At 39.0% G+C, this 26,075-nt stretch overlaps 1 protein-coding gene across 4 annotated transcripts in view; it reads left to right on the forward strand.

The window, feature by feature from the left end:
• Positions 1 to 26,075, forward strand: part of TCAF1 (TRPM8 channel associated factor 1) — a 52,718-nt gene that overhangs the window by 9,458 nt on the left and 17,185 nt on the right. Inside the window, exons 1-2 of one of the 4 annotated variants that reach the window (XM_012447553.2) lie at positions 4,418 to 4,561; positions 13,977 to 14,610. In XM_012447553.2, coding sequence (XP_012302976.2) covers positions 13,991 to 14,610 — 620 coding nt within the window. In that variant the 5' untranslated portion in view covers positions 4,418 to 4,561; positions 13,977 to 13,990. Of the gene's footprint in view, positions 1 to 4,417; positions 4,562 to 7,422; positions 7,592 to 8,886; positions 8,997 to 13,976; positions 14,611 to 26,075 lie in introns of those variants that run through there. The other 3 variants (XM_064372528.1, XM_012447554.2, XM_064372523.1) reach the window with 3 other exon arrangements.

Below are 26,075 nucleotides of genomic sequence, written 5' to 3' on the forward strand. Positions count from 1 at the left end.
TAAAGCTATGGCTGACTTTATAAGAGCACTACAATAATAAGCAGATGTTATCATTCCTTGGCCTTCCATAAAGTCAACAAGCAAAACACCTTGAGCATCTCAAAAAACTGTCGCCATGATCTTTGCTTTTGAACAGTCTGCTTTTGCTTTGACTGGGCCACTTCTACCTCTTGGTAGCCATTGCTTTGATTCTGCTTTGTCTTCAGGATAGTAAAGCCACGTTTCCTTTTATATTACAGTTCTTCGAGGATATGCTTCAAGTAAGAATCTTGATCTTACTTGTTTAAAATTTCCATTGAAAGTTCTTCTCTTGTCTGCAGCTGATCTTGATGTATCCCATCAAATGGAGAGTTTGCTTAACTTTGATTTTTCAGTCAGAGTTGCGTAAGCTGAACCAATTGAGACGTCTTTGGTGTCTTCTCTTCTTTAATTCACTATGATATATTTAGATCAGTATTTCTTTTTATCATTTTAGGATTTGTTAGACTTCCTGGGTCTGAAGATTGGTGTCTTTCAAGATCTCTGGAAAATTCAATCATTTGTTTCAATAATAACTCTCCTATGATCTTTCTATTATATCTATTTGAACCTCAGATCAGATGTGTCTTAGATGTTCTCACCATATGCTCTATGTCTTCTTTTCATATTTTCCATCATTTTTTCAATTTTAGACTGAATTATGAATAATTTACTCTAGATCCAGCTAAGTAATTCTTTCTTAACTTTGTTTAATCTTCTATTTAGTCTCTTCAATAAATTTCTATTTTGCACTATCTTCAATTATTTTTTATTTCTAGCTATATTTGATTCTTTTTATAAAAACAATTATTTCCTCTTCAACTTTCTTGTTTCTCTTTTATTTTTCAAAGGTATAAAACATGGCTATTCTATATTCTGTGACCAGTAATTCTGATATCTGAATTTTGCCTGTTTCTGATTCTCTTGTTTGTAATAGCTCTCTTTCGTTGTGCTTTACTTCCTGAGTGTTATGTGATTTTAAAAATTATCAGTACAAGTTGCTCCTTTCATGTGAACTTTTGTCCTAGAAATTATTTCTAAAGTTAAATTTCTCTAGAAAAGATATGCATGTACATCTTCCAACTGAATACATTAGCAAATTGGGAACCACCTCAAATTATTTCCTTAGGGTTTTTCAATCCACAGAGGTAGCATGAATTAATATTGCAAACCTATTTGGAAAACTGGTTTGTGGTTACTCATTCTCATTGATCTTTTTCCTCTTCATCTTTCAGCAGGGTTAAGACAAGCAAATTGCATTGATTTCTTCTGTGTTACAAATTTACTTCCCATTTACCTTTTACCCTGTTGAAATACCCCTTTGGTGCCTGAGTTTTGTGCCAGGATGTCATTTTAAATTATATTCTTTATGTGGGCTTGGTCTTAATATCCTAGACTGGAAACCCCATGAGGGTTTTGTGGAAGCATGGTGGTGAGAGCCAGCTTTTGTGCTTGTTTCCTTCAGTGTTTCCTACTTTTAGTTTGGTTTTGCCTTTGTGTACTCTTTACTTTCATATCATCTCATTGATGAATTTATAATATTTTGTGTATATATGTTGTTTCCATCAGTAATATGATTTGGGACATTTATCTACATTTCTAGAACTAAAATATTATTTTTAACACCTTATTAAAGTTAGATATTTGCATGTGTGCTTACATATCAGTATATCATAAATTTACAGCTTGATACATTTTTACAAACTGAACAAGACCTTGGACCAGCACCTAAACTGATTAAGAGAACATTAACAGTAACCCAGAAGTCTCCTTTGTGTTCATCTCTAGTCACTGCCTTGCCCAAGAGTAAATATTATTCTGAGTCTTAATATCAAATATTAGTTTCACTTGTTTTCATATTTATGTAAATATAACAATACAGTATGTGCTGTCTTTTTTCTGGCTAGTTCACTCTGGTATGTTGGTAAGATTCAGCTATTTTGTGAAAAATGTAAATCCTTCATTCTCATTGCTGTACAATGTTTCATTGTGAATGTGCCACAATTTATTTAAACATTCTACTGTTGCTGGTACCCAGCTGAGAGACCAGGGTGGCACTACAGCTGAGAAAGCAGGAAGGGTATTTGAATAGTTTCCAGTTTTAGACTACATTGAATGGTGATGCTTTGAGGATTCCAGTACATGTCCTTTGGTGAAAATGTGTATATTGGGTACATACCTAAGAGTGATATCACTGAACAGTCTTATTTTGTGTTTGAAAATGATACTTGTAACATTTTCAAAATACAAAGTGTCTAAAGAAAAAAAAATTACTGCTCAACCCTCCCCCACTTCCTGAAATAGCCAAATTTGTACTTATGTTTTCTGTGCTTAGATAAACATAAATACACAATTATAGAATTTTTTTCCCTGTATAAAGTAGGATCATACTTTTTTTGCTGAGAATATATGTGAAGACAATTTCTCAAGGTATGAATTGAGCCTCTCTTTAAAGAATTGTATAATATTTTAATGTAGATTTTTAATCTATTTTTAATAAATTGTTCATTTATTCACATGTTGCTGAATATTTATGGAATTTAGTATCTCAAAAGTTATTTCAATACTTTCAGGATTTCATGGCGGTCTTCATTACTCAGAGCTACTCCAGGCAGAACGTTAGAAAGGAAAACAAACTCAAGGGGATGTAGAAATAAGAAAGGATCCAGGATTTAAAATTGGGCTTGTAATGTGTCTGAGACTGAGAAAGAGGAGATAGAACCAGCTCAGAATTTGAGGGAGCATCCAGGCAGGGTGGTTTATGCCTGTATTTCCAGTACTTTGGGAGCGGAAGCAGGAGGATCACTTGAGCCCAGGAGTTTGAAACCAGCCTGGGCAACAAAGTGAGACCCCCATCTCTACAAAAAAATTACAAACCTCCCTAGGCATGATAGCGCGCATCTGTAGTCCCAACTACTGGAGAGGCTGAGGCAGGCGGATCGATTGAGCCCGGGAGGTCGAGGTTGCAGTGAGCCTCGCTCCACTGCGCTCCAGCGCAGTTTGAAGAAGTCTCACTGCGCTCCACTCCCCGTTTCAAGAAAAGAAAAAAAAAAAATGTAAAATTTGAGGAAGCATTAAAAGAGCATGAAGGAAGGAAAAACTTATAGCACAGGAAGTTTGTAATTTGATTCGTTTTCTGCGTTCGCCTGCTGTTTGTTTGATTGAGGAATGATCTTAAGGATTTTCTTCTTACCCCATTTCATCCATCCATTCATCCAGTGGACATTACAGAGCATCTGTTTGTAACCTGGGTGAAGTAGGGAATAGAAAGAATAAAACACAGTTCTTAACCTATGCTTCCGCTAGTTGGGGCAGTTGAAATGAAACCCTTAGGTTATACGGGATGTCGCACCCCGTCCCTTCACCGCTGAAGCCATCTTCCCCTGGAAGGTTCACTCTGGACACTACGCTTTCATAGTAGGGGAGAAAGTTTTGTGATGGTCTTTTCTTGAGAACAGTTTGGTTCCCGGACAACCCTTCCTTAGGTATCCAACAAATAGGGGCCAGGGCAGTGAGGGATGAGGAAGCTAGAGACGGACAAGGGCCACGCAAATCTCCCTGGGGCCCTGGGGACCAGCTATAAAAAGGGATGAGTGGTTCCTCCAGGTTTTACAGTTGAACTCAGCAGGTTAGATGAACAGATGTGAGTGCAGGACCTGGTCAGGCATAAAGCCAGCTCCTGGCTCCATGGCCAAGTGTCGCGTACTACTCAAATAACATGGATCCGAACTAGGAACAAAGCTCAAGAAACCTTTCCACAGGGAGAAATCGTATTTGTAGAGAAGCCGCTGCCAGCTGCTTGAGCAAGGATATTTTATGTAGTTTTTTGGTTGATTAAATTATTTTTATTACAAAATAATACGTGTGACTATTGAAACGTTAATGAGATATATTAAGGAAAAAATAAATAATCCACTTTCCTGTCTGAAGTAACTGATTGTAATAGTTTATATTCCATATAATTTCTGTGTTTATATGAGTATATATGAACGGTTTTAAAGTTTTTATACAAAATGGAACTTTTTTACTATGTTAAATGTTTATTTTAAAAATAATATATAAAGATATACAGAGGCAATATATAAAATAGATTAATATACGTAGATTTAACCCATCCTTGAAAATAGTTATGTATTATTTTATATAGAGATCATCGTTATTTATCCATCGCTCCCTTGTTTATAAATAGTCTCAACGATGTGCTTTGAAACGAATCGTCCTGCTGCACTCGCAGGGCGGGAGCCTGGGCCTCTATCCTGGATCTGGGGGCCGCATCTTGGGGTAGAAACTGACACAAAGCGGGGCCTCTGCGGTCGGGGGCAGCGGCCAAGCTCCACCCCCACCCGCGGCAGCCAATCAGCTCCCAGGGACGCCCCCACCCCCACCATCTGCACTGCAGCCCACTTCCCCCAACGCGCCTTCTCCCAGTCACCCTACTACCAATTTGCAAATCCCCAAGCCATCTGCCCCAGCGCCTTCCTACGTCTCTGTGGAAGACTCCCACCTCTGAAGTAGCCTGGTGTGGAAATTGCTGGACAGAAGGGTGAGTCTCGTCCAAAGATGGTTTCTGGGACCAGAGCAGGCCCGGCCGCACTGACCAATTCAAGGGCGGTTCCCGATGCAGTCCGCTGAGGCACGGGTGGTAGAAGGAGGCACTGATTCTGGGTCGGGGTCCCTGGGGAGCATGGCCAAGGGGGCGCATGATGGCCTGCCAAAGTGGTCGCGTTTTTGGCCTGAGTCCCCATGGGTTTTGGGTCTAGAGAGGAAGATGTCTTTCAAAGAGGGTTTCCTGTGCCTTCTCCATTGCTGTTTCTGTTTCAGCTTCTACCAGTCTCATTTCTTTCATGCTGCATTTCTTCTCCAGGAACCTAACCAGCAAATCTGCCCCTTATAAACGCAGTTTATTATGAAATGTATTTCAAAGCTACATGCAGAAGATAATATGACAGATTTATTGTATGCCGACATTTTATCACCTTTGATTCAGGGCTCCCTCTCTTCCTCCACCCCCCACTTTCTTTCTAAGAAATAAAAGAGTTAAAACCCCTTCCCCCACCAAGTCGCACGCCCCCATCCTCAGAGGTAAGTTAGCTTGCATTCCTTCCCTTGTATATTTTGCCCTTTATTTTTGATACTTATTTTTACATAACCAGCATATGCGTTTTCTGAATTTAAAATTGTTGTACCAGATTCAGTATTATGAGGTTTTAACTTGCGGTGCTGTTAGTCCTGACATTGCAGACCCCGAAGGGACTTAGTGAGTGCCGGCCACCAGCCTGCCTCATTTAGCTGAGAAATGAGAACACTGGAGAAAATAAAAGATGTGATCACTGTCTCTCAGGTGGCCCTTGGCAGGATTCTGAATTCAGGTTCTCTTGATTTCTGTCCCTGCCATTTCCTTTACCTAAAACCTAGCGCTGAGCTCACCTACCTACGTGACCCTGTGACTTGTTCGCAATGATTCAGTTTGGAGAAAGGGAGTTGAAGGGAAATGGGGAAAGGGAGTATGGCTTGGGTCTGGACTCAAACCCTAGTCAGGATTAAAAGTTACACATTTTCTTGAAACATGAAATATTAATCTTTGGATGATTTGAATATTTATATCAGGCGCGCATCCAGTCTTACCGTATACTAGACGTTGATTCAAGAACTTTACAAGCGGCCGGGCGCGGTGGCTCACGCCTGTAATCCCAGTACTATGGGAGGCTGAGGTGGGCGGATCACGAGGTCAGGAAATTGAGACCATTCTGGCTACGAAGTGACACCCTGTTTCTACTAAAAATACAAAAAATTAGCCGGGCGTGGTGGCACGCGCCAGTAGTCCCAACTACCTGGGAGGCTGAGGCAGGAGAATCTCTTGAACCCGGGAGTAGGAGGTTGCGGTGAGCCAAGATCGCGCCACTGCACTCCAGCCTGGCGACAGAGCAAGACTCCGTCTAAAAAAAAAAAAAAAAAGAACTTTACAAGCATGAAATCACCTAATTTAAGCCTTATAATAAATCCGTAGTATAGGTATTAATTTTCTCATCCTCATTGTATAGGTAGGTAACTTGCCCAAAGTCACACAGTTGGTAAAGTATAGCACTGGGATTTGAATCCAGCCCGCCTAGCCTGGGTCCCTGACACCACCTGCATTGCCCATCCTGGAGCCAGCACCTGTGAGAAAGGTGAAGCGGCTCTCCGCTGATACCAGAAAGGAAAGAAATGGGGAGCAGGCACGATGGCTCCCGCCTGTAATCCCAACACTTTCAGAGGTCGAGGCGGGCGGATCACTTGACATTAGAAGTTTGAGACCCAACCGGCCAACATGGTGAAACTCCGTCTATACAAAAATCCAAAAAATTAGACAGGCATGATCACGGGCACCTGTAATCCTAGCTATTTGGGAGGCTGAGGCAGGAGAATCGCTTGAACTTGGGAGGCAGAGGTTGCTGAGAGCCGAGATCGCGCCACTGCACTCCAGCCTGTGCGACAGAGCAAGACTCTGTCTCAAAAAATTAAAAAGATGCGATTTGAACTGTACACAGAAGAATACATTTTAGCTAACTAGTGTTTGAAATACACACACACACACACACATATTTTGAGACGGAGTTTCGCTCTGGTTGCGCGGGCTGGAGTGCAGCGGTGCGTGATCTCGACTCACCACGACCTCTGTCTCCCGGGTCCAAGCGATTCTCCTGCCTCAGCCTCCTGAGTAGCTGGGATTACAGCCACATGCCACCACGCCCGGCTAATTTCTGTATTTTTAATAGAGACGGTGTTTCTCCATGTTGGTCAGACTGCTCTCAAACCCCGGAACTCAGGTGATTCGCCCACCTTAGCCTCCCAAAGTGCTAGGATTACAGGTGTGAGCCACCGCGCCAGGCCTGAGTGATGTATTATTTATTATTTTAATTTACGAAAGTAACACATGTAACTGCAAACAATGCAGAGTTATATAAAAAGTTACACCTCTCCTATTTCTCAAGTTAAACAATATTAGCGGGTAGAGATGTAGCCTTCCCTTCTCCCCACCATAATAATACGAACAGGGTTTGTTTTTCCTATAAAAACAAAAGCATATTCAACAATTTCTACAATTTGTGTTTTTCCCTTGGCAGTATATCACGGTATATTCCCCAAATAAGTGGAGATTCAAGCTTTTCCTAAGAACTGAATAATACTAAGCAGAATGTATGTCCCACCGTTTGCTCAGCCTTTCCCTTACTAATGTAGAGTCAGAGAAGTTTATGTCTTTAATGAAACGGCCGTCCACACTGCCAGGATGGGGTCGCCAGGCTTTCCTAAGCCACAGCAATGCCCAGCCGCCAGGGCAGGCGACACAAAGAAGTGCTGTCCCCTGCCAAGCGCCGCCCCCTCGAGCTCCCACTCCAGCCTGGGAGGAAGTGGGGAGGAGGGGACTCCCATGGAAACCCCTCCTCTCCTCCTGCTCACGTCTCCTCCCTGCTCCCAAATCCCAGCTCTGTCGCTTGGTCACTGCGGTTCAGGGAAGCCCCTTCCCGGTGCGTCCCTCTCTGCGCCTGGCCCTGCCCGCTCCCACCTGCCCCCGTGGAAATCGCAGGGAGAACTGGTGAGTGGCCCTCTCCAAAAGTCTCGCAGGCTGGAGAAGGAGCCAGCGATGGTGGACTTGGCCTGGGTGCTGAGGGAGGGCGGTGCGGGAGGCTGGGGTGGGGGTGCGGGGCGCAGTGGGCGTGCTGTGGGTCTGGGTGTGCCGAAATCGAGGACAGTGAATGCCCTTTGTGTCCATGCTTCTGCTGGTGATTTTCCTCTGCGGTCGGGCTCCGCATCCCCCTGCCGCATTGCTCCTCCTCTCCAGGTTCTGACATCTGCTGGTGTGTGCTCGCTTTGTGTGGTTGAGATACCTAAGGGCCTAACCTAGAGAACCAGTCTAATCTGCGGCTTTATTGAGCAGGGTGGCGGGTAGCCGGTGAGAGAGCATCACTTCTGGCCTACTGTCCTACTGCCCTTTGGTCTTTGCAAACACTGTCTTTGGGACAGAGATCTGTCTCCCACTGGCACCGGCCCCTAGATTCTGGAGTGAGCATTCGTTTGTGTGTGTGTGTGTGTGTGTGTACGCGCGCGCGGAGGAGCTCCCCGTGCATTCGTGTGTGTGTGTGTGTGTGTACGCGTGCGCGGAGGAGCTCCCCGCGCATTCGTGTGTGTGTGTTTACACTCGCGCGGAGGAGCTTCCCTCGCATTCGTGCGTGTGTGTGTGTGTGTTTACGCGCTCGCGGAGGAGCTCCCCACGCATTCGTGTGTGTGTGTGTTTACGCGCTCGCGGAGGAGCTCCCCGCGCATTCGTGTGTGTGTGTTTTTACACTCATGCGGAGGAGCTCCCCTCGCATTCGTGTGTGTGTGCGTGTGTGTGTACGCGCGCGCGGAGCTCCCCTCGCATTCGTGTGTGCGTGTGTGCGCGCGCGTGTGTGTGTTTACGCGCTCGGGGAGGAGCTTCTCTCCTCCCTGCCAGCCACCCCCTAGTCCCCAGTCCCCTCCGCCTCCAGACGTCACGAATGTGCTCTTTGCATACTGGCTCTGGGCCTGGGAGGAGAGAGTGGAGCCCCGCCAGACTCCAAGCTGACTGCTGACAGCACCTGGGAGTTTAGAATATCCCTTCTCACACACTGCATTTTATAGAACACTCCCTGAGGCACGCAGATCAACAGCTGGCGGGGAGGCAGCACCCACATTTGAAAAGATAATAATACCCAGGTCTTCTCACTCCTGGGCTAGTGCTCCTCAATTATGTCGTCCTCTTGAGTGACCTAGGAGAGAAGTGAGCGAATGGGAGTGAGAGACAGAGCCTCCAGGGAACTTGAGAATTAAGAAGGCAGTTGGGTAAGGTAGAAATAGAGGAATAGAAGAAGGAAAGTCTCCAATCCTGCTTACTCCTATGGGGATGACGGAGGTGCTGAACAGGGAGAATCACAGCAGGGGTTTCGAAGATGGTGGTAAAGGTCCATTTTTAAAGCTGAATGGTAGGTATATGGCTGCTTGTTTAATTTTTCAGATTGTTTTATTATTGTGCCATCTATATCCCTCCATGTGTATTACATATTCTCACAGGTGTATGAATTAAACAATCTAAGTGAAAAACAAATAAGACTGAGCTGGGAATGTCTAGGAAAGAATTCAAAAGAAGGGGTCGAACTAGCCCAATGTCTTCAAAAGATACTGGATGTATAAAGAAAAACAGAAGAGTCATGGTGGGGGAAAAAACAGCACCGAGGAGAGAAGACCCATAGAATTGAATGTCTGTAATACAAACCAGTTTTCAAGGTCAGACTAGCTATTTGCTGAAAAAAATGATTCCGGGTTTACCCTTATACGTCATCTGTCATTTAATCATCCAGACATGGATTGTCTATTCATCCAAAGAATACAATGTATACTCTGGCCTCAGACACTTACTCTAGTTTCAGGATTTGAAATCACACTACCATACGGGATATGGGTGGTACAGCATCCAGCATGTTCCACCATCTACCTGCCTTTCCACACGTCTCTCAAAGGGAAAACCAGGTTTAGGAGCCATGGCGCTGCTTTGTGGTAGGAGTGAAAGCTCTGCTCTCTCTCTCAATTACAGGTTGTGCCTGCAATACCTTCTGCTTTGGAAGTGACTTTGGTTCCAGCAAGCTAAAAGGGGCCGGGGGTGGGCCCAGGGGAAAGAAAGCAGGAACCATAGGAGGGTTAGGGAGAGAAAGAAAAGGACATTTCTCCCAGGTTTTATTCATCTGAGCTCACCAAGCCTGGAGAACAAACATGGATTCAGGCATAAAGAGGGGGCATTTGGTTCAAAAGTCAAGTAATGGAGTCACTGATAGCTGCTTAAAGTGGGGACACGACCAGCTGCAGAGTTCAAGGAACCCCCATAGAGGAGGAAGTCAGATTTATATGTGGGCAATGCAGATGCACAACCTGATCAGAGATGAAGGAAGACCTTTTAGGACCAGTGAGCTAGGATCAGTTGATCGGTCTACCTCATTGTGTATATACTGTACTTAATCTTTTAATGTGTGTTTACTTGCTTGACTGAATTTATATTAACTCAGATGTTGTTTCTCATTGTAGTAGCAATACATACAACAATTCAAAGGATGCAGATTTGTATAAAGACAGAAAAAACTGTTCACCTCTTCCCTTCCTAATGTAATCAATGTTATTATGTTGAAATATGGCCTCTGTAGATTTTCAGTGCATAGAAAAGCCTGGTATATAACAGGTACTTGGATATTCTTGGTGTGTAAGAGTATGGACTCAAGCACTGAGTTTCCTGGATTTGAATCCTAGATTCACCACTTACCACCTGTGTGACTTTGAACAAATAACTAATTCTAATAACTAATTCCCTGGGCATTTTGATTTTAGAATTCTTGTTTTGCCCATCCATAAAATGGGGATAGTGATAGTAAATACCTCACAGGTTTATTGTCAGCATTAGTTACATAAATCACTTGTAATAATGCAGGAACCTGGTAAGCATGGTATTGTTACTACTACTACTAATTACTACTGCTAGTGTCATTATCTTTGCTCACATAAAAATGAGTTCATGTTCTACATCTCATAGTGACTTGAAACTTTCACTTAAAATGTATCTGGGACATTCTTCTAGGTGGATGTAAAATATAGTCAACTCATCCTTGAACTAGCTTAGAAAACAACTAATGAGACAGATATGTGAGTTCCCTGTTCTTGTACTTGGGTCAGCACTAGAGGCAGCAGAGGCTGAGAGAAAAGGATTCTGATGGACAGCTCTTTAGGGGGTGTGTATGGGTAGATGGCTGGGGGCAGTGCTACAGGGTCTTATGCTGGGTACAATGGGGTATCTGAGAGCTATGTGGAAGTTGGATAGGTGTGGGTTTGGGTTAGAGATCCTGCACCCACAAGAGTAAAAAATGATTCTAGGAAACATTCCTTGTTATTAATCTATCTGTTTGTACTTCTGGGTTTTCATTTCTCTATCTCCATTTGTAATTTGTGTGAAGTCAGCATCCTTGTACATACGTCTTTACTACCCCTCTTATTTTGGTAAGAAGGGTTATTAGAAGAGGGATTGTTGGATCTAAGAATAGGCACACTTTTGAAGCCAAGTAGGCACTGTGAAATGGTTTTTGAAAAAGAGTGCAGACATTCTCCATCCTTCCTGCAGATTGCGATGGTGTTCCCATCACCTTTCAAATATTAAACATTATTAGCTGCCTTTGTCTTCTTCTTCATCTTCTTCCCCTTCTCCTCCTCCATTTTCTCCTAGTTCTTTTTTTGACAAATACGCAATATATTTTCCATTACTTGATTACTAGTGAGATTTTTCACAGAAGTGGCCATTTTAAATTTTCTTTTCTGTGCCATATCTTCTCTTAAAAGAATAGGATTTCCATAGATAGAAAGATTTAGGAGGGGGAACAGAACATAAAGAGAATGGAAAGATAATCTAAAATGAAAGCAGGACATGTCCAGGAACACAAGGCAGACTGGATGCTGCAGGGAGAGAGGCAGCAGGAGAAAAGGCAGGAAAACCCAGGGAGCAGCCAGCCCTGCAGGCGGTCCACACCAGGAGGCAGTAGATCATCCCCAGGGACTAAGGTAGAGCTTTGAGGATAAATAATATGATTAAAGTGGTTTTAAAAAAGTAAAGGTGGGAACAGGTCCTGATAACATAGAAATTGGATCGGTTGAGTCCAGGCATGAATTACTAAGGACCTACACCAGGTTAATGGCAGTGTGATTGGGAACCATGAACAAGGACATTGATAGGACTTGTGACCAACCAGATATGTGTACAGCAGGGAGCTGGGACATGCTGTAACACTGTGTGCTTTGCTGTCCTGATTATTTGTGGGCACCAAGAGGAGCAGGGAAAAGACAAGCTTCTTACTTACCAAATGTTCATGACAGTATCTTCTCAATAGTTTCTTGAGGTAGGTAGGTCATTAATTCTTCTGTTTAACTACTAGAAACATTGGGCTTATGTAATTTGCCTTAGAAGAGCTCATTTAGAGGGGAAATAATAAATTTAAGACTTTTTAGTTTAGAGACTGGCTATAAATGGCCAGTCTGCTCTTTTAGTAGTGGTCTTGAACTTGTTATTTCAAGACTGGGACTATTTTATCCTGGCTTGTGGAAGGCACATAGCCCGTGTGAAGGACTTTCTCAAGGGCACACAGAGATATCTGAGGGATAAATGTAATAGTAATTAGCATTAGTGTTAGTGTTAGTATTAGTATTGGTACCAAAATATGAAAACTATCAAATCAGAATCAGTACGTGCTCAATTTGGTGTTTGTAAAACCTACGTTAGGTTAAATTGTTTTTCCGCTTTGTAAGCATTATTTTTTATTCATATGCTTAAATTCAATGGTTTATTCTTAACCAAATAATTATAAGCATAAAATTAATAATTGAATATTTATGAAAAGGCATTTAACCTGTTATTTCCTTTAATCTTCAGGACAAGTTTATATGGTAGATATTATTTCTGTTTAATTAATAAGGAAACTAAGTCTTTGAGATGTGTTATCCGAGTCTCACAGTTAGTAAGCAGCAGAGCTGAAATTCAAACTGAGACTGCCCTAACTCCAGAGCCCAAGTTTGTAATCATGTTGCATATTATGTTGAGAGTGAGCATATGTTATCTGACAAGGGAAAAAGACAAGTGGTAAGTCCAAAGATTAAAATGTAAAGACTATCTGCATTTTCCAAGAGGAGGTTAGAAAAGGACAGAAAGTAAGTGGTTCCAGAGGTTGGATATAAAGAGGTTAGCTCAGGCCACAATGATAGAGGTGGTTCAGCCTCATGGATGGGAAGGGAAGTGACATCCTGTGCTGCTGAGTGGTCATGGAGGATGAGACACCCTGCATGACCTGACCATGAAAACATACCTGTCTTTGGAAGAAGTGTTTCAGTACAGCACATGTAGCAGAGGTCAGACTACAGAGCATCCTTAGTGGGGAGCTCATTGTGAAGAAACAGAGGATATCTGTGACTTCACCTCCACACCTTTGTCAGTTGCATCCAGGTGCAATTAGGATTCTGCAATAATTTCATATCTTGTTACCTTCTGCTCCTGGTTATATGAGAATTGCATTTAAACCACAGAGAATTTCCAATTTTCTCTTACGTAGCCTGTGACTTTGACCAAAGAACCTTCTCTGAGAGCCCAGGCATTTAGATGGAAGTTCTGAGTTCTCCAAGCTGGGATTCATATGATTAGTGGGGGAGCCAAGAGGGATGGAATGGGCTAGGAGGACAACATGCTGCACCACTGTACGAATTCCCAGCAGCTGCTGTAGCAAATGACCACAAGTGGGGTGGCTTGAAATAACAGGAAGACATCATCTCACAGTTCTGAAGGCTTAGAAGTTTGAAATCCAGGTGTCAGCCGCATGGTTCTTTCTGGAGGTTCTGAGGCACAATCTGTACCATGCCTCTCTCTTAGCTTCTGGTGTTTGCCATCAATTCTTGGTCTTCCTTGTCTCGTAGACTCATCACTCCAATTTCTTCCCACATTTTCTGATAGCATTCTCCCTTATGTTTCCAAATGTCCTCTTACAAGGACATCAGTCATTGGACTATGAGCCATTCAAATCACATATGACCTCATCTTAGCTTGATTACATCTATGAAGACCTCTTTCCAAAAAAGTCCTAGGGGTTAGGACTTCAAAATATCTCTTTGGGGGGACACAATTCCACACTTATTCATTCCTTCTGTTTGTTTCCTTCTGTGATGGAAAAATATCATACTCTTTAAGTTTGACCACTGAGTTTAAGAGGAGAGGGCCCAGTGGGGTCTCCTGGACTGCAGACACTGACACCGAGTGCTTGAATCATTTCCCAGTGTCAGCCTCATCTGCATAGTGGGAAGAATCACCCAGCTACTGGAAGAGTGAACTGCTTTATTTGTTTCTTTGTTTATCCGTTCTTCACTAAGCCGAGTCTTTGCTTTCTTCTCTACAGAAACCAACAGAGCCATGGCGACTCCCTCTGCTGCCTTCGAGGCCCTTATGAAGGGCGTGACAAGCTGGGATGTACCCGAAGATGCTGTTCCATGTGAACTGCTTCTTATTGGAGAGGCTTCATTTCCTGTGATGGTGAATGACATGGGCCAGGTCCTCATTGCTGCCTCCTCCTATGGCCGCGGCCGCCTGGTGGTTGTGTCCCATGAGGACTACTTGGTGGAAGCCCAGCTCACACCCTTTCTCCTGAATGCAGTGGGGTGGCTTTGTTCTTCCCCTGGGGCTCCCATTGGTGTACACCCATCCCTGGCACCTTTGGCCAAAATCCTCGAGGGCTCTGGAGTAGATACAAAGGTAGAGCCAGAAGTGAAGGACTCCCTCGGGGTTTACTGTATTGATGCCTACAATGAAACCATGGTGGAAAAGCTGGTCAAGTTCATGAAACATGGTGGCGGCTTGCTGATAGGAGGACAAGCCTGGGATTGGGCCAACCAAGGTGATGATGAAAGGGTTCTGTTCACATTCCCCGGGAACCTCGTGACCAGTGTGGCTGGCATTTACTTTACTGACAACAAAGGGGACACGAGCTTCTTCAAAGTCTCCAAGAAGATGCCCAAGATTCCAGTGTTGGTTAGGTGAGTACCTTACCCCACCGGGGAGTTGGCTTCAGGTTAAAAATCATACCCAGTTTTTATCTTCAGGTTGCTCCAAGGCTAACAGAACAGTGCTCCCAGGCACTCAGGAATTCACTACAAATCAACTAGATTTTTTAAATGCCCTGAGGCATATGAGGGGCAAGGTCCTCACTGCCCCGTCTTCCCAGACCAGACCATTTAGTTCTTTGATAGTTGGAATTTACTGATGGCTGTGGTCCTAATGTCTTGTTTAATCAAAAGTGTGTTGTTGACCCCAACAGTTGGCATAGTTAATCCAGATAGTTCCTAGGAGAAGGCTGCTTTCAACAGGAATGTGAAGAAAAGGAAAACAGGTCTGAAGCACCCCATGAGCCAAAGCCTAGAGGGCTGTGGGAAAGGTTTTGACATGTCCATCCAGATGAGGTTAGGATGCAACAGGAAGTAGAAGCCTTCAAAAGTTAAGATATCAGAAAGATGCTTCAAGTTATAAGCGCTTAATCTCAGATTTAGGAGTGGCAAAAGATCAGATGATCAATAATGAAGGAGTCAGGTGATGGGTGTAGGACAGCCTGCACTGAAAGTTCTTGGAGTGTACTGCTCTGCCTGCTTTGCTCTCACTGTACTCCAGTACCATTTATAGTGCATAACAGATAGCAGATCAGTAGGTGCTAAGTAAACATTTCTTGCATGCATGACTGCATGGATGAATGAGAGGGATTCGAAGGTGGAGTAGTCCCAGGAGCAGAAAAAGTACATTAGGCCACTCTCTATATTGTATATTAAAATTCTCAGCATCCTCGGAACAGCATGGCTATTTCTAACTGATGGGAATGGAACAAGGTAGGATTGGGTGAGGAAGACACACCAAGGGTACTACAGAGGTATGGGAATAAGCTATGACTTCTCCTGGACATGGGACTTTTAGGGAAGTTTTATGAAGATCAACCAGAATAGTTAGTCTATTCTGTTTTTGGACAAAAAGATTACTAGTATCATTTTAGTCCAAATATTGGGCTTCTGCAAAAGAGTTCAAACTCTCTGTCATTCATCCATTTATTTAGCCAGAGTTTATTGAATATATTATATATCCCAGGCATTATTTCTTATTTCAAGAACACAATTTGCAAAGATCTGAGAATTAGGGGCATAGGAACATCTCCAATTACAAGACTTGGAAAAAAGGTTGAAAACCAAGTAACTTTTAAGAAGAAGGTTATGCTATCATTGTTCATAAAACCTGGAAACCCAGGATCTACAACCAGTAATAGCACAGTGTGGCCTTAGCATATCCTTTCAATTCTCCTTTTCTCTCTAAAAGAAAGTGTTAGCATAGAAGCTCCCACTGTCCCTTGTAGCTGTTATTCCATTTTTCAGTCTACAGTGATCTCTGTATGTTCACAAAGTCATCAGAGATGCATAGAAAAGAATGCCATGCAAATGGCCATGCTCTAAATGCCCAAATGTTTCAAGAAATTTAGTTTGAAAATACTCCCATGAAACCTGAATTGACCAACCTTATAAATTGATGCTATCTATGCCCCCTTCAGTTTGAAAACTGGTGAAGGGATATTAGCCACAAAAGAGACTTGATTATAACAAACAAGATAGATCTTACACATCCTTGGAGGTCATTGCTGGTTATTGCTGGGTATATATTAGGCATATTTAGAATCCTAATTATAGGGTTTAGGTCAGAAACAATGCCCAAGCGTGGTAGGGTGAATGTATTTACCTCCTTTATAAGAGAGATTGCCAATTAACAATTGTTTTCTTTTTCTTTTTATAAACATTGTTCCCTTTTTTAATTTTAAAATATATGCTTCCTGGGAAAAAAGTAAAATAATTCATAAGCATACAAAGTAAAAAGTGAAAGATCTTGGCCCTCCATCTCATCCTCTGCCTCTCACTAATGCCTTTCTTCCCCCTCTTCCCAAGAAATGATCACTGCTAATGGTTTGGAGGTATCTTTTCTGGTGTTTTTCCTACATTCATGTATTGGTTGGAGTTGGAAGAGCTGGACGGAGGGAAAGAGAGACAGAGAAAAAGGGAGAGATCTGCGACTTGCTCTTTCACTTACTGTGTCCTGAGCAGTTTTTCATATCCCTGTACAAAGATGGGCATCATCCTTTTGAAGACCGTCTTGCATTCAGTTGGATTGTCCCGAAATTCATTTAACCATTTGCCTATTAGCTCATTAATGTTATTTCTATTTTTTTCTTATACATAATAATACAATGACTATCTTTTCACTACAGCCCCTAAGCTTGACATACACCTCTTCATTTTAAAAACTTGGTAATTTCCTTTTAGAAACATCTTATTTTGGAAAATCTCAAACACATACAGAAATAGAAATAGAACAATGAACACATATGTATCCATCACCCAGGTAATGGTATCAAATCACATCCTACCCACTCCTTAACCCTTCCTGTTTGTTTTGAAGCCAGTCTTCAACAGTGTATCATTTCGCTCATAAAACAATGTATCACCAAGAGATAAAGACAAATTTTTAAATATAGTCACAATATTGTTATCACATTTTTAAAATTATCACTATTTTTCTGTCCTAACAAAATGTCAGTAACAATATCCTTTTAAGAGCACTCCATAAATGGCATCTGTTATGTACCTATATCTATACTTACCCTTTAGATCAACTGGTAATATAATCAGTTAAGTCATGGAAATATAAATATTTATATTATATATTGATCTAAAGTATAGAGATATGTATATAACAATTGTTTCATACTCTCAGTGTGATTTTAGAATTGAATTTGGCTTTTGCTTTACATATTTCAAAGCTATATTTTAGGTTTATAAAAACTCATGACTTTTTTTGTGGCTCATACTTTTTTGTCATCTAAAATACTCTTTCTTGCATGTAGTATTTTTCACCTTGAACTCTATTTTGTCTAATATGATGACTCCTACTTTGTTTTATTTGTTGATCTTTTCTTTCATCTTTAAAGCTATATCTCTTAGTACAAATCTGATTTTTTAACCCAATTAATGGTTAAAAATTTATATAATTAAGGACATTGAAGTTTTTGTATAATTAAGGACATTTTTTTTTCTTCTAGTCCCATCATCTTATTTGATGTTTTTTCTTGTTGTTTCTTTTTAAATTTTCCTTTCTGACTTTAGCGTGGTTGCTGGAGTTTCTTCTCTCCTTCTCTCTATTTGGAAATTGTACACAATTTTTGTATCATTAATATAAATACCTTTAACTTTTCCTAGATCTTTCTTTAAATTTTTTTACACTTAAGGAAAAGTTGTCAGAATAACATAATAATTACCACACCCTTTACCTAGATTCACCAGTGGTTACATTTGGTCATATATACTGCATAAGTATACATATGAAGAGATTATTTGGCCTAACCATTTGAGAGTAACCTACAGATCTCAAGAATGAAGGAGGCAGGTGATCGGTATGACACTTGATACCTGAATACTTCAGCCTGTATCTTCTAACAAGGGCATTCTCCCATCTAACTGCAATACAGTTATCTCACTCAAAACATGTAACATTGATAGAATACTGTTATCTAATGTCTCTAATTGTTCCAAAAATATATATTTTTTAGATTTTTTAAAATATAGAATCTAATCAAGTTTCCGTATCATGTTTCATTAGTCTCCTTTAATCAAAATAGTTCTCTAGCTTTTTAAAAAATCTTTCAGGATATTAGTATTTTTGAAATATGCAGCCCAGTTGTTGTATGGAATACCCTTCAGTTTGGATTTGTCTAATTGTTTATTTTTTCATGATTATACTCAGTTCACACATTTTTGGCAAAAAAAATGATGTTTTCATCACAGTGTCACAAATTAAAGGTATATGAGGTCAGCTTGTTCAATTATTGGTAATGTCAAAACTGGTCATTTAATTAAATTGAAGTTTGCCAGATTTTCCTATTTTACTGATTTTATTTATTACATTTTATTTCTATTTATTCCTTTCCCCCTTTTTAAACTAATTTAGTGTATGGTATGACAATTTGAGATCTTTATGAATATCCTGTTTGCCAACAACCTTTCACCTAGTGGTTTTTGCTTTCATTGGTGATATGTACCTGAGTAAATATTTATGAAACTGTCTACTTCTACCACTTAAGTTTCTTCTGATCCTTTCTTCAAAATTCATCTCGGGTATCACACCTTTAGAAAGCCATCCCTTACCCCTCTTCTATCATATAGACGAGTCTTTTGTGTTCCCATACTAACCTAACACCTTAGCACTTACCTCAGGTTAAGTGTTGGTTTACTTGTAGATTTCTTCAAGAACTGATTGACATCTTTGGTAAATAAGACCTTTCCCTCCCCACCTTCACATTTACTGTTAAGTTGGTTCTTCTTTCTAAATGTTTGTTTTAGTATCACTCTATACTCATGGATCCTTTTCTTTTAAGATCAAATGCATTACAATCCATTTATAGTCAGTATTTTTTGAAGGTCAAAATGTCCCAAATTTGGCAAGTTAAAGCCTCATTAAGCTGTCTCCTGAACCCATCAGGTTGTTTGTTTTTTTTTTTTTTTTTGTATTTACTTAATATCTGGCATAAAAAGATGTTGCAAGTTTATCTTGTACTTTTCTAGTTCAAAACCTGGATTCAGTCATTTCCTCAAGGAAGACTAGTTTCATTTAGTCGTGAATAGTATTTAGAAACCAAGATCTAAAGTGTGCTCACTGCTATGGTGTCATCATTTGTGGGCTCCTCAGAAGAGACAGCCATGATATCTTTTAATCATGTATTCATACTGATACCCCCAATTTTAATTCAAAACCACAGAATTCTTCTTCTCTTTCACTCGTTCCATATTTGTATTTTTCTTCTCCCATGGTGAGAATCCTGTTTCCAACAACTTCAACATTTACCTACTTGCTCAGTCCAGTAATACACACAAAAGAGTTTCATGATTACTATACCCATACTATTACCAACAACAAACTTGCTAAGTTATTTTTGCCTTCAGAATATACCACACTGAACAAGTACTATATTCAGAAGTATTTGAGTTGCTTTTTTCATTTGGGCCTGTTTTTATTCTATGTGGGATTTTTCTCTATGTTTGTTGATTTATTTTATGGATTTGCTGTTAGCGTGACTAAAATTGAAGAATACACATTCTTTGTGTGTGTGTTTGTGTGTGTGATACTTTCTTTTTTTTATTGTACTTTAGGTTTGGGGTACATGTGCAGATCATGCAGGGTTGCTGCATAGGTACATACATGGCAAGGTGGTTTGCTGCCTCTATCCCCCCATCATCTATATCTGGCATCTCTCCCCACGTTATCCCTCCCTATCCCCCACTGTCCCTACCCTAGCCCCCTCAACTGACCCCAGGAATACACATTCTTTTATGTCCACATGAACTATTTATGAAGATAAACTATTTGCTATGCCATAAAATAAGCCTTAGCAAGAGTAAAAGAATTGAAATCATACCATATATGTCTTCATCACAGTGGAATTAAATTAGAAATCAATAACATAAACATATCTTAAAAATTCCTAAATATTTGTAAATTTAAAAACATGTTTCTAAATACTCCTTAAGTCAAAGGAGAAATTATAAATGAAATTAGAAAATACTTAGAACTGAATAAAAATGAAAGCACATGTCAAAAATTGTGGAGTGCTATTAAAACAGTGCTAAGAAAGATAATGCCTTTAAATACTTTTGTTAGGAAAGAAAAAAAGTTGAAACTCAATGAACTATGCTTCCCTATTAAGAATCTAAAAAAGGAAATTGAATTAAACCCAAAATATGTAGAAGAAACAAGGAAATAAGAGAACAGAAATCTGTGAAACAACATTTTTTAAAAAAGTAAATCAGTAAAACCAAAAGCGGATTAGTTGGAAAAAAAAACAATAAAAGTGATTAACCTCTAGGTAGATTTATGACAACAGGAGAGAGAACGCAAATTATGAATTTCAGGAATAGAAGAAGGAACATTAGTATAGATCCTACAGACATTAAAAGGTTAATAAGGAAATATTACAACTTTATGCCAATAAATTTGACAGATGAAACAGACAAATTTCCAGACAGACAAAAATTACCAAAATTGACACAAAAAGAAACATAAAATATATGCTAAATAAATTGAATTGTAATTTTAAACATTCCAACACTAAACGCAATGTGGTATCCTGGATTGGATCCTAAAAGACATTGGTGTGAGTACTGATAACATTTATATAGAATCTGGAATTAGTTAATAGTATTTAGTCACTGTTGACTTCTTAGTTTTGACAAATGTACAATAGATATTTTACTATATTTGCAACTTTTCAATTTTCTTACATTTAAAAATAGAAATAGTATTTAAAATAAACAACACAAAGAAAACTCCAGGCCCAGACAGCTTCACTAATGAACTTTATCAAACATTCAAGGAACAAATAATGCTAATCCTACATAACCTCTTTTTAAAAACAGAAAAGAAGGGAAAATTTTTCAACTTGATTTATTAAAACAGCATTTCTCTAATACTGAAACCAGAAAAGGACATTGTAAGAAAAGAAAACTACAGAACAATATCCCTCATGAATGTAGATGTAAAAGTTTTTACTAAAATATTAATAGAATACAGAAATGTATAAAAAGAATAATACATTATGACCAAATAGGGCTATCCTAGGTGAATGACTGGTTTAACATTCAAAAATCAGCTTAACTCACCATATTAATAGAATGGATGAGAAAACCCATGTAATTCAAAGCTGGGCATGGTGGCTCATGCTTGTAATCACAGCACTTTGGGAGGCCAAGGTGGGTGGACGATTTGAGGTCAGGAGTTCCAGACCAGCCTGACCACCATAGTGAAACACTGTCTCTATTAAAATACAAAAATTAGCTGAGCATGGTGACGTGTGCCTGTAGTCCCAGTTACTTGGGAGGCTGAAGCACGAGAATCACTTGAACCTGGGAGGCAGAGGTTGCAGTTAACCGAGATCTTGCCTCTGCACTCCAGCCTGGGCAAACAGTGTGAGACTGTCTCAAAAAAAAAAAGGAAATGAAAAACAATATAATTCAATACATATACATGTAAAATATTCACAGAATTCAATACCAAATCATACCAAATTATGATAAAATTTCAGCATATGAGAAATAAAAAGGAATTTCTGCAACCTGATAAAAATGTGTATGAAAAATCTGTAGTTAAAAAATTCTTAATGGTGAATACTAAACTTTTCCCTTCTAAGACTGAGAACAAGGCACAAAATAATACCTGCTCTCACCTCTTCTATTCAACATTGTGCTACAAGTCCTAGCCAGTGTAATAAGGCAAGTAAAATAAGGGATAGAGATTGGAAATTTAAAAAAAAGACCACTTATTGAGTGTTTTGTTTTTCTAGAACACTGAGCCAAAAAGACAGGAAATGTCTGAATCTTGGTGTCAGAAAACAAATTTAAAAGAAAGATAAAAAAAGTTTTACACATTTAGAAGATTTTTAAATGACAAGATCCATTTGAAAATAAAGTCAGCAGAGCATTTCCTAGAATGGAATTATTTTGTTTTTAGAAGCATTTGCAAAAAGCATGATCATCTATGTAAAAAAAAAATTCTAAAATATCTACAGAAAAACTACTATAATAATCAATTTTAACAAAGTAGTAAGATTCAAAAATCAACTTACAAAAACCAATTACTTTTTTAATATACTGGCAACCAACAATTGATAGTTAAAATTTTAAAATACAACATTTAAAATAGAACCTGAATTATGAAATACTAAAGGTTAAATTTTACAAAATACGTCCTGAGACCTGTATAGTGAAAACTATAAAACATCTCTGAAACAAATTAAATAAAACTGAAAGTAATGGAGAAATATACCATGTTGATGGATCAGAACACTCAATATTTTAAGATGTCTGTTTTCCCCTATTAACCTACACATTTAATGCAGTCCGTAGTTCAAATTGATTCTAAAATCAATATACAAATGAAATGGAAGTAACATAGCCTAATTTCAAGACTTTGTACAGAGATGAAAACACTGTGATATTGGCATAAATACAGACATGCAGATCAATGAAACACTAGATAGATAGTTTAGAGATAGACCCACAGATTTATGGTCAATTGTTTTTTGACAACGTTGCTCAGGTAATTCAATGAGGAAATGACAGTTTTCAACATACGGTTCTGGAACAACTGGAAACCCTTATGGAAAAAAGGTGAATTGTGACCCTTACCCCACTCCATAGAAAAGAAATATTTAAAAATAGAGCTAGACTTAAATGCAAAAGTTAAAATGTAAAAACTTCTAAATGAAAACATAGGAGAAAATATCTGTGACTTTGACCTTTGCAATTTTTGCCTATATAGGACACAAAAAGTACATGAACCAAAAAAGGAAAAAATTAATAAATGGGGCTTTATTTTTTAAAAGTAAATAACTTCTGCCCTTCAATAGACAGTAATAAACAAAAAGGCAAGCCATAGACTGGAAAAAAATATTCACAATACTTATATCTGACAATGGACTTGCATTCAGAATACATAGAGAACTCTTACATTCCAACATTAAGACGACCCATGTTTGTTTGTTTTTTTTTTTTTGAGACAGGGTCTCACTTTCTGTTCCAGGCTAGAGTGCAGTGGCACAAACATGGCACTCAAACAATCCTCCCTTCTTAGCCTCCTGAGTAGCCAGGACTACAGGTGCATACCACCACACCTGGCCATTTTTTCAATTTTTTGTAGAGATGGAGTTTTGCCGTGTTGCCCAGGCTGTTCTTGGACTCCTGGGCTCAAGCAATCCTCCTGCCTTGGCCTCCCAAAGTGCTGGTATTATAGACATAAGATACTGCACCCTGCAAATTTTTTTAAGGCAAAATATTTTAACGCACTTCACAAAAGATAAAATATGAAAGGCCAAAAAGCCCAAATGATTCTTACTATCATTAGTCGTCAGAAAAATACAAAAACTAAAATTATAAAATGGCTAAAATAAAGATTCACTATACCGAGTGTTGACAAGATTGCAGTTTTATGCATTGCCAGTGGAAATATAAAATGACACAACCACTTTGGAAGACAGTCTGGCAATTTCTTATAAAGTTAACTGACAATTAACATACAATTTAGCCATTTCACCACCCAAGAGAAAGGAAAATAAATTAAAAATGGTGAGTTGATTTAAATATTAAAAAAAATAGTGAGCAAGTTTCAAAAAATTTATGATATGCTATGTTTAATTTGTAAAATATCTGGAACAATATGTATCTATGCACATATACTAGCATCAAAAACAAACAGGGAAAGAACATCTTTTTCCAAGAGAAAGGAAAACATGTCCACACAAAAACTTGTACATTAATTTTTAGGTCAGCAAGCCCAAACCAAAGACTACCCAAATGTCCATCGGCAGATGACAGGATAAACAAAGTGTAGACTATCCCCAGAATGGCATAATACACAGCCATAGAAGAGGATGCATTACAGATAGGTGCCACAGTATGGATCATTCTCACAAAGTTATTCTGAGTAAAAGAAGCCAAACTCAAAGAACATACTTTATTATTACATTTATATGAAGCTTTAGAAAACACAAGTCTAATGTTTATGGTTAGAAAGCACATCAGTGGTTGCCTGTGGTTGTGTGTGGGACCTAGACTGATCATAATGGGCCAAAATATAGCTTTTGAGGGTGATGGAAAAGTTGTAGATTTTCACTGTGATGGTGTTGGTTACTCAGATGTATAAAGTTAGCTCATCAAGATGTACTTTGTGAATTTTATCACATCAATGAAAGTGATTGTTAAAAATTGGCATGTTTAAAATTTCAACACCATTTAAATGGATACAATTAGAGAAGACTCATTCTCTTCCCTACTACTTGTAATCTGTTCCCATTCACCCCTGTAGGTACCCAATTTCATCAGTTTCTTGATTATTCTTTCCCTGTTTGTTTTTGATGTTTGTGCATAGACACATATTGTTCCAGATATTTCACAGATTAAACATAGCATACTATACATAAATTTTTTGAACCTTGCTCACTATTTTCTTTTTTATATTTAAGTCAACTCACCATTTTTAATGTATTTTACTGTATGTATGTGTGTGTGTATATATATATATACATAAAACAAGTTTTGATATATATAGCAAAATGGTTACTCTAGTCAAACTATGTTGAATTTACATATTCAATACCTTCCATAGTTACTTCTCTTCAATATGTGTGTGGTAAAAGCAGCCTATTCTCTTAGCAAACTTTCAGTATACATTATTAAAGATAGTCTTCATGCCATCCATTGTTGTCTAGGCTTATTCATTTTACCGAAGTGAAAATTTGCACCCTTGATTTACTTCTCCCTGTTTCCTCCCCTCCTCATCCCTGGTAACCACTATTGTTTTATTCTCTTATTTGACATTTTTTTAAAAAAAGATTGCACATACATGTGAGATCATATTTTTTTTTTCTGTGACTGACTTATATTACTTAATATAATGTCCTGCAGGTTTATCTTTTCTTCTTTGTTTTTCAAGTGATAGTATCTCCTTCTTTTTAGGGTTGAATAATATTTCATTATACATATGTAGATAAAGAAGTTGTCTCTCTATATATATACACACACACATATATATGTATATATATATATACACACACACATATATATAAATGTTGTATCCATTTCGGTTTGATGTAGTTCCATGTGTTTATTTTTTGCTCTTGTTGCCTGAGCTTTTGGTGTGATAGCCAAAATGATTATTGCCATGGCAATATCAAGAAGATTTTCTTCCTATATTTTCTTCCAGGAGTTTTATGGTTTCAGGTCTTAAGTTTAGGTCTTTAATCTAGTTTGTATTGTTGATATATGTGTATCACAATTGTTTTTCTATTCATCCATTAATGGACACTTAGGTTGTTTCTGTAACTTGGCTATTGTGAATAATGCTTTGGTGGACAGATATCTCTATGAGATACTGATTTCACTTCCTTTGAGTATATATCTAACAGATATATCTAGGACATATGGTAGTTCTATTTTTAATTTTTTTTTTTGGAACTTCCAAACCATTTTCCATAATGGCTATATCAATTTACATTTCCACCAACAGTGTACAAGCAGTGTTCCCTTTTCTTCACACCCTAGCTAAGACTTACCTTGTGACTTTTGATAATGAACATCCTAACAGATGTGAGGTGATAGCTCATTGTGATTTTGATTTCCATTTCCCTGATGATTAGTGATGTTGAACATCTTTTCATACACCTCTTAACCATTTGTATGTCTTCTGTGGGAAAATGTCTATTCAATCCCTTTGCCCAATTTTTGATTGGTTTTTAAGGTTTTTGTTTGTTTTGTTTTGTTTTGCTATTGAGTTGTATGAGCTCCTTATATATTTTCGTATTAATTCCTTATCAGATATCTGGCTTGCAAATATTTTCTCCCAACCCATGGGCTGCCTTTTCACTGTGTTGGTTGTT

This window comes from Aotus nancymaae, unplaced genomic scaffold, assembly GCF_030222135.1.
Source record: "Aotus nancymaae isolate 86718 unplaced genomic scaffold, 86718_ANA_hifiasm-v0.15.2.pri h1tg000002l, whole genome shotgun sequence".
NCBI classification, from domain to species: Eukaryota; Metazoa; Chordata; class Mammalia; order Primates; family Aotidae; genus Aotus; species Aotus nancymaae.